Below are 9,421 nucleotides of genomic sequence, written 5' to 3'. Positions count from 1 at the left end.
AAGTAAAGACAACCAAAACTCTACGTTGGTCATCTTTACTTAAAATAACTTGTTTTACTCGGTTATTTTTGTTTAAGTAAAGACAACTACAACTGTACTTGTCTTTACTTAAACAAAAATAACCGAGTAAAACAAGTTATTTTAAGTAAAGATGACCAAACTACAACTGTACTTTGGTCATCTTTACTTAAAATAAGTTGTTTCACTCGGTTATTTTTGTTTAAGTAAAGACAACCAAAACTCTACTTCGGTCATCTTTACTAAAAAAAAAAAAACCGAGTAAAACAAGTTATTTTAAGTAAAGATAACCAAAGTCGTTTTTTTTGTCAACCATGCACGGTTTCCTTCTGGGGTCCAACCTTGCCGCTTTAGGAGGGCAGACCTGAATTTGCAGAAAAACCATGTGGATGGGTGCGGAGGGGGGGGCCAGCGCGGCGAGGATTCAAAAGTGTCATAGTCTAAAAGGTTCAGCGTCGCCCCCTCCTCCTTGTGTCTTTGTGGTCAGCACTAGTCCAGCATGTGCTTTTTGGGGCCGACCCGTGAGCGATTGGACCTCCGTGCGTCGCCCCCCGGCCCCTCGGCACTCTCGGCGCCCAGCCCCTGCGCTCGGCAGCTCTGGCACACGTAGGTCTCGGGCACGTGGCTCTTGCGGATCTTGGCGCAGGACAGGTGGATCCAGGTGTTGCAGGAGTTGCACTCGATCATGGCCCGGCCCGCGAACGGCTTCATGCAGAAACACGTCACCAGGTCCCACGAGTCGTCGTCTGAGGAGACAGGTGCGGGGGATTTCAGCTTCACTAACACATTGTGGTTGATCTCTACGTATAGAAAGGCAAGGCAAGCTTAACTGTAAAGCACAATTCATACACAAGGCAATCCAATAGGTGCTTCACAGTTACGATCACTCATCATCATCATACCATATACCAGGGGTAGGGGCCGATTTTCTTTATTGTAAATAGACCGAGGGCCGAAGCCGCTGATTATTAGCCCAAAGTAAAGCACAACACTGGAAAAATTACTATCATGAGATAAATGACTTAAAATTGCTTGAATTAAAGTTCTTCTATGTTGAATTTGAGTCGGTTTGAACTAATCCAAGATACAAATGCTATAGCGCCAATGGAACAAGAATAAAACCCACTTGGAATCAGACAAATAATGGTTTTTCACTTGAAATGACACAAAATTATCTGAATTAAGGCGAGACACTGCAGGTGAATAGGGGGGGGGGGGAAATGTAGAGATATCAATTTGAAACTTTTGCTGAACATCACAGATATATTTATGAGAAAAAAATGTATTGCATTTTTTCGGTCATTTTATGTTTTCACATAAAAATAAGGCATTTGAGCATTAAAATGGCCAAAATTGCCTATATTTTGGGCAACAAAATCAAAATAGTGAATTGAGCCAGATTAAATTGTATGTTTTTATTTTATTGACATATTAGTAACTAAGATTTTTTCAGAGGGGATTTTGGATATTTTGTTTAGTTTTTAAATAAACTAATCATCAGTGAAAAAATCTGTAAAAACTCAAATTCCGCCTGTTTTTTTTGGTTTCAAAGCTGAATAAATCAGGCTAGGAATTAGATATTACCTTATTTTCTCCCAATTAACTCTAATAATGTAAAAAGTACTCTGTGATTTGTGTAATAGTGTTTCTCGAAATCATCTTGAGGGCCAGAGGTTCTGTACCGGAGTGCCGGATTTGGCCCCCGGGCCTGACGTTGCCTACCCCTGCCACATACCCTCTATACCACTATTATCACTGTTATTAACGTATGTGATCAAGAATTAACGCTGTGTTCGGCTCCTCTGGACTGGAGTCAGTTACGAAGCTGCGTCTCTACATGTGAAAACACTGAGTGCCGTGTTGAATGCATTAGAATCATTATTAACACAGTGGTTACCTAAAAGAACCATCAAAGGGGCAAAGCAGGGCCCAAAGGTTATTTACACACCACACATAAACTGAGTAATGAAGAAACTTTATGTATTCATGTGTGTAAATGTTGTTTATGGATAAATCTTGTATTCTTTGTAATTAATAACTGAGGCTGCACTCGTCTCCACTGTGCAATGGTTCAGGAGCAGGGTGCAGGTACCCAGGCCAGGCTCTGGATGAAGGATAGCGTCATGCCTGGGCACTGTTGCTTTGACTCTGGCAGAGCGGGTGCAGGGTTTTTTTTAACGACACGCCTGACAGAGATCATAGCTGCAGGAGGATGACTCACCCTGACCAGGGTCTAAAAGATCAGACTCTGACGTCAGTCGCAGCTTGTCTTTGGTCATACAACGGTTCTTTATTCATCTTTGGCTCCGTCCACTGTGCGGCCTACGACCTGCATTTTTCAGCTGCAAGATTTTCCTGATCTTTAGTCACAAACAGCCAAAAGTGTGCTGTATACACAATGTCATTTCTACAACTATATTTTAAAGCAGTACTAAGTAACTCTTCCCCCTAGAGGCCATAAGCGCAAATGCAGGTGTAGTAGCAAGTTACAATTTTTTAACTTATTAATTGTCTTGGAGAGTAAATACTACGCCGACAGAAAAGGTGAAGGGAGAGAGGGTTACTGTGCATCCAATTGTACAATGGAAATATTTTTTTTCACTCAAACTTTGCTGTAAATACTGTTTAAAGTGACGCTAGCCTGCAGTTACAGTGGGGAAAAAAAGTATTTGGTCAGTTTCACATAGACATTCTATTGGATTTTGGCCAAATACTTTTTTTTCCCCACTGTAGCTTTGCCCGTTAGCATGTTAGCTTCTTCTTCGTGATTCCATTAGTGTGTATTGGTGGCTCTGGTCCGGTGGCAGCCAAGTTGCAAACATGGTTTTCTGGCCAGAGACACCAGGGGGAGATGAAAGACCCTCCAATCATCCCATAAACACTTGTACAATCCCCACAGGGACGACGAAAAGGATTTATTAAGGTAAACACGTTACTTAGTACTGCTTTAAGATTTAGTTAAACAGGCTTACAACAGATGTTCGTCATCTAAATAAGTCATATTTTCAAAAGCATTAAAACCCTGTCATACGCACTTTAAAAGGCATATATTTGTCTCTCTGTGAGATTCTTAGAAATGCATTTTGGTTTTTTTGTGCACATAAAGCTGATTGCTTCGTCCCTACTGTTGTATGAAGTTGTGCACTCTCTACAGAATGAATATTATTTCTTATGTATTTGGGCGTGTTTAGGAGGATGAGAAACTCTGCAGCTTTATTCCCACTCACCCGAGTCCACCATGATGTCCTCGTCCTCTCCCGACCCGTCTTCGTCTCTGAACACCACCTGTTTGCCCTGACGAAACACCTTCCTGTTGCCGTGGAGACCCTCTACTTTTTGCACCTGCACCACGCCCTCCTCGAGGTCCCAGAAACGACGGTCCTCTCCGGGGGCGTCCCGCGGATACTCCCTGGCAGAGGGGAGAGGCGTTTAGTTCACTTAGTTTGTACTAACTGACAGGCAAATAAACACAACTGCATTTTCTTTGACCTGTACTAACCAAAAGCAAATAGTTATATCATCCAATCCATTAATATCATGGATTCAGGGATGTTTTAGTAAATTTAGCAAAAGCACCAGAATTCGCTTCCATTTTGTTGTACTGTTTCATCAGGAGCTTGGATCATGTTTCCATTCATCCCTTCAGTTCATTTTGTCCGTTTTTATGATCAAACAAACACATCTAGAAACGTGGTCAGTTTTAGACATCCTTTAAAGCCCATAACGTCTTTGTGTTTCGCACCTTACATGGAGCAGAGCAACACAATACTGTTTCCTGCGACAGGTCTGGGCAGGACTAAATGGTTTTTGCATCAGCTCCACTTCCAGGTTCAAAACGTCAAAACTCCAGTGACTTTAATTCATTTGTAGACTGTGTAAAGTTTCAGAAGTCAAAAACTTGCTATAGTAGAATAGAAACAGTAGTTGATCAGGTAAGTGCACTAGAAAGAAGTAAACAGTGTTGAAAATACACTTGATTAAAGGGAGGTCCGTATCACCCACCTCTGCTCTCTGGAGTGCTCTCTGGGGTACTCCCGGGGGTACTCTCTGGGCTCCTTCTTACAGCCTGATGAGGAGTGGGCGGGGCTCGGCAGGGAGATGCTGATGTCATCGTCAGGCTCGTCTTTGATTGGCCGGCCGCACTGCAGCTCAGGTACAGGTGAGTGTGGGTGTGTGAAGGCGTCCCCTCCCGAGAGCTCCCTCTCCTTCCTCCGCTTCTTCTTCTTGAGTTTGTCGACTTTTCTGCGCTCGTCTGTGTGGAAGGAGCTCACCGTGAGCTGGAAAATGGAGAGAGAAAAAAAGAAAACATTTAAGTTCAACAAATAGAACCGAAACATCCTCCTCTCTGCACGCGTCTGTTGAATCTGACCTCTTTCTTGGCGTGTCCGGGCAGGGCGCCCCCGGGCTGTGGACGTTTCCTGTTGCGGTCCTGGGTTGGGACTTTGTTGGGTCGCTGCGGGGCGGTGGGCACAGGGGTCCAGCCATCGCTGTCCGCAGTGCTGCCTGTGCTGTTGGGAGGACTAGAGCTGCTGCGCAGGGGAGAGTACTATACGGGACATACAAAAGGAATCCATTTATATAAATAATCAAGCCGGAGGCCAACTTTGTGCTCTCGTACTGGAAACTGCCTGACTTGTGCCGCCCTCCAGGACTGATTTGAGCCAGTTTGTGAGTCATGTTTGTCTCTGGAATGATGTGGTGCATCATAGCGTCAGAAAAATAAAGCCACTTTAAAAGTACTGCATATTGTTGTACCAACTGCTGCTAGTTGATATTGTTGACCTCAGATTAAAACAATGACGAAGAATTGTCAGTAAAGGGTGTTTATAAGACTTTGGCAAACATAATGCCTCTCCAATAGGCTTCACTAACATGCATGTTCAGACAGATCCCAGGCAGCTCATGTGAGAAGAGCTGCCTCAGTCCACAGGCTCGCCCACTTCTCCCGACCCGGAGGAGGACACACTTCCACGGCCCTAATGCAGAGAGCAGCTCCGTCTTTGCAGAGAAAAAGCGAGGGTCCTCGTCCAGCTCTCGGTTAACCCTCCACAAACACGTGGGAGTCGCACCACCACGTGTTTGTGTTTCACTTTCCTCCGTGTGGGTCAAGGGAGCATTAGATCGTTGACATATGGTGAAAATATAAGCGTTATATCACCATGACTGTGAAGAGCTTTTCTCTGGTTAGCAATGAGTTTTTAGCAATTTAAAGTGAACAGTGGAAGGTGAGCATTTCTTATTTAAGCTTAGATTTATCTACAAAAATCTACATGAGCCATTTTAAAGACTGAGTTTTTAGTGCTAAAAATGAAATGAATAAATGTAAACACTTTCTTATATCCCCACACTTGCATAATGACCACTGCTACAATACAATTGTCATAAAAGTGTTACTCAACAATGATAAACAGGCATATGCCTCGGCCCATATATCGTCACTTTATCCTTATTGGAATATTAGGCCATTTCAGATTACAGGGCTGCACAATAGAGTAAAGCCAAATTACTGCATAAAATCAATATTGCAAAAATAACTGAGCTCTGACTGAGATTAACACTTTTATTTGCTCACACAGTCTGTATTAAAAACACATCGGAACATTTCCAAAAGTTCCGTTTCGATCATGGGTTTAATTCCTTTTTAGCCTGTTTTGGATTCTTAATTTGAATTTCTATTTCTTCTTTTACAAAGTGGTTATGACAGACTTGGCTGACAAAGCAAATTTCTAACTTTTTTTTAAATGATAAAACACAGTTGAAAAGTCTGGTAACATACAATAGGTAAAATAGAATTCAGGATCGTGATGTCATATCGCCATCATCATGGGATTTGCGGCAATAATAAACTAATGGAGATTTTAAAAGTTAAAATACTGGAGGTTTTATTCATATTAAAACACTTGGACACTACAGTGAGTTAGTGTATTTACCAGTTGTGAATCAGCAGCTAACGGAGTTGTTCCAGAGCTTTTCTCTCCACTTTTTATACTGTTTTTAGTTGATGTTAGCTTATGGTAAATGCACCCAAAAAACAGGGCGGATCTCCATGGCAACAGTGAATTTTCCTTGTTTTTCTGGAAAATTGTTAATACATTATTAAAATAAATAAGGGGAAATACCGCTATTTGCGATATTGCGAATATGCGATACAGCTGTGCAATATTGCGATAACGATATTATTGCGTTACGATATGTTTCATTCTAATTAAACACATATCGCAAGGAACTCGTTTATCAAGTAGTTGTGTCAAAAGGAGAAATTAAAAAGGACTTAAAATAATAATAATAATAATAATAATAATTATACTTGAGACTTAGACTCATACTATATAATATAATATAGATAATTGATGTTGTTTAAGCTAAATTAATATATAAAATAAAGTAAAATAAAAAATAAAGTAAAAATCATGAAATCAACTGGAGTTTCATGTAAAACTAATCTAAATGAATAGGGTGCTAAAGTTAAACCTTGACAAAATAATAATAATCTATGTGCAGATATACCGTACCTGTTTTGTTGTATAAAACAAAAAATAGTGGGAATGTGTGTGTATATATATGTGTAGAAACTTCTATGTTTGTAATATCTGCCTATGCAGGAGGTTGCAAAATTCACACTGCTGACCCAAATTAAGACTTTTATTAACTTAATATTTTATTTATTTTTATTTTATGCTATTGATTTAACTATTCATTTATCTTTTTTGCCGCTGTTTTCTCCTTTTTTGTTTCTGTTTTGTTTTTCTCTGTTAATTGTTAAGAAGAAGAAAAAAAAAAAGGAAAATAAATAGTAAAAAAAAAGGACTTCATCAGGACCAAAACAACTACATCTGAGCTTCCATTTACATTTCAACGTATTGTTAGTTTTTGGCAGAGTTTGACCCCCGCAAAAAAAGTCATCGATCTCAGTCAGATGAAGACTTTAGCGATGTTGCGATTTGTTGTGGCTTCTTGCGATACGGATATTGCTAGGGCTGTGCAATTAATCGAAATTCGATTACGATTTCGATTACAACAGTAAACGATTACAAAATTAGCATAATCGCAAAAAATCGATTCAAACATTTTTTTTTAATTTTTTTTTTTTTAATTTTTGTCTTTAATTTTTTTTTCTAATTTTGGGATTTTTGTCACTTTTTTGCTGGATTTTTGTCTTTTTTTCTGCTGGATTTTTGTCACTTTTTTGCTGGATTTTTGTCTTTTTCTGCTGGATTTTTGTAATTTTTTTTGATGGAATTTTGTCACTTTTTTGCTGGATTTTTGTCACTTTTTTGCTGGATTTTTGTCTTTTTTTTAATGGATTTTTGTCTTTTTTTTGCTGGATTTTTGTCACTTTTTTGATGGATTTTTGTCATTTTTTTGATGGATTTTTGTCATTTTTTTGCTGGATTTTTGTCATTTTTTTGATGGATTTTTGTCACTTTTTTGATGGATTTTTTAAAGGCAACAAATAATCGTTTGAATAATCGTGATTTCAATTATGACAAAAATAATCGTGATTATTATTTTTTCAATAATCGAGCAGCCCTAGATATTGCATTACCCAATATCGCGGTATTTTTAGCGCTATACCAGGCAGACCTAATAACAACACATCGCTCCACTCACCTCCTGTGGGTATGGGATGTAGCCCGCGTAAGCCAACACAAACGTGCAAAACTTGTTGAAGTCCTCCACCGTTCTCCTCCGATACTGCGGGCTGAAACCCTATGTAAACACAACCGCATCTTTAGCATTATCCCATTCAATCAATGCACGGATGACACACATTTTAAAGAGTTCGCAAACATTAGGAGAATACAAGATGACAGGAGAACAGACGAAAACAAGCGGAGACGTCCATGCGTTTGACAGTAGCGGCATATGGCAATAGCTAACCCCCCCTCCACCCCCCTCCAAAAAAAAAAAACTCGCCCTCACCAACTTCATTCTCCGATGACCTGTCACACCTATCAATAAAAAACGCTTCATTGTGCTTCATTTTTTTGACGATAGAGTGCGTTTCTGTGCGGGTCAAACTAAATTCCTACCAACCCCCACCACGCACCGATCGCCGAAGTTAGCCGCCGATGCTAGCGATGAAAACACCACACAACTTATGCGCAGCTAATGCTAAAACGTGAGCGCTACTTCGGTCCCGCTCCGTTGACAAACACAAATAAAGCATCCCGGGTAAAGTGTGCGGCAAAACGACACAATCCCCGCGGTCATTTCCGAAAGCGACCGCTCGGTTTTGCTGTTTATGTGCACATTCAGCACAATGCGCGTATGACTGAGAGGCTAGCGTTAGCATTGTGGCTACGGTGATGGAATGCCTAGTTTGATTAGCCAGTCGGTAAAGTGCAACATTTACGTAAAGTACAACGCTTTAATGTGCAAAGACGGGCAGCGACGACACAAGGAAAAAGTCCGACAAAAGCGTCTCTCGGTGTCACTTATTTCGCAACTTCTGTCATTTCTGCCGCTAATGTCAAAAGTAGCATCGCGAGCTAACTGGGTGACAAGTTGACGTTTTGCTAGCCGTGTCACGGGCAACGTCTCGCGGAAAAATAGTTGGAGAAAACTCTTACCTCGGGTTGAAACGTGTGGGATGTGGATGGGTCGATGTCGCCCATCTTCGCCGAATGTCCCAGGTCTGCTTGGCGGCGTTTCCACGGTGTGACAAGCCGTGTTTTTGCGAGCCCAAACACGGTTAGAGAGCGGGGCTAGCGACGACGATGCCACCGTACTTCGGGGGCTACCGCTGCTAAAAAAGAAGAAGCAACAGTGCCCCTTCGTCGGAGATCGGGGGGAATAAAGTGGTCGAAATCGTGGAAATGGCGCTGGGGGAAGTTTGTAGAGGGGTGTCCTGTGCGGTAGAGAAAGCTGGAGGAGGTGTTCGTGCACCGATGCAACCTGCTCACTCCGTCCCGGGTACAGTGTGTGTTGTTGGGGGGGAGGCTTCTCCTGTCACAGCTGCCCGTCTCCGTCCGTCCTCCGCTCGGTCTTCAGGCATGCGCCCCCGCCAGGTTCAACGGTGGTACTACAATCACGTTGGACAGCTTTCCTAAGTGTTTTGGGGGGGGATTTGATTGACATTTATAGATATAAACATATAACGCAGGTTTCTATTAACTGTTTCCATAAGGGTCTGAGGTCGTTTGTGCATAAAAATGACTTTATTGTGAAATGTATGTGTGCAGGGGCGGACTGGCCATATGTCCATTCTGGAAGAGCACAGAAGGGCCACTGGCTCTAGGGCCACCAGTCCCGCCTCAACCGAGCTTTACCCAAATCTAAAAGCTAAAAAGAAAAGTGTCAAAATAGCGAGAAAAAGAGGACGAAAACATGAGAAAAACACGGACAAAAAAACACAACAAAAAAATAATAGAAAAAATAATTTAAAAAGTGTATGTATATG

The 9,421-nt window shown here is 41.4% G+C and overlaps 1 protein-coding gene across 1 annotated transcript; it reads right to left on the bottom strand.

Annotated features, from left to right (window-relative positions):
• Positions 1-316: 316 nt before the first annotated feature.
• On the bottom strand, positions 317-8,983 carry phf13 (PHD finger protein 13). Its single transcript, XM_079582223.1, has 6 exons — positions 8,592-8,983; positions 7,630-7,728; positions 4,388-4,564; positions 4,021-4,295; positions 3,246-3,427; positions 317-764 (listed from the first exon to the last, which is right to left on the bottom strand). Exons 1-6 carry the CDS (start codon positions 8,634-8,636, stop codon positions 508-510), a joined length of 1,035 nt encoding a protein of 344 aa, XP_079438349.1. The 5' UTR covers positions 8,637-8,983; the 3' UTR covers positions 317-507.
• Positions 8,984-9,421: the final 438 nt, after the last annotated feature.

Source organism: Gobius niger, assembly GCF_951799975.1.
Source record: "Gobius niger genome assembly, chromosome: 24".
Taxonomy (NCBI): domain Eukaryota; kingdom Metazoa; phylum Chordata; class Actinopteri; order Gobiiformes; family Gobiidae; genus Gobius; species Gobius niger.
This window is presented reverse-complemented; position numbering and strand designations above follow the sequence as displayed.

Coding starts and splice junctions, on each gene's coding strand:
- phf13 (XM_079582223.1), bottom strand. CDS start 8,636: ATGGGCGACATCGACCCATCCACATCCCACACGTTTCAACCCGAG. Junction 4,565..7,629: donor ACATCCCATACCCACAGGAG/GTGAGTGGAGCG, acceptor TGTCCCGTATAG/TACTCTCCCCTGCGCAGCAG. Junction 4,296..4,387: donor CCGGACACGCCAAGAAAGAG/GTCAGATTCAAC, acceptor TCCATTTTCCAG/CTCACGGTGAGCTCCTTCCA.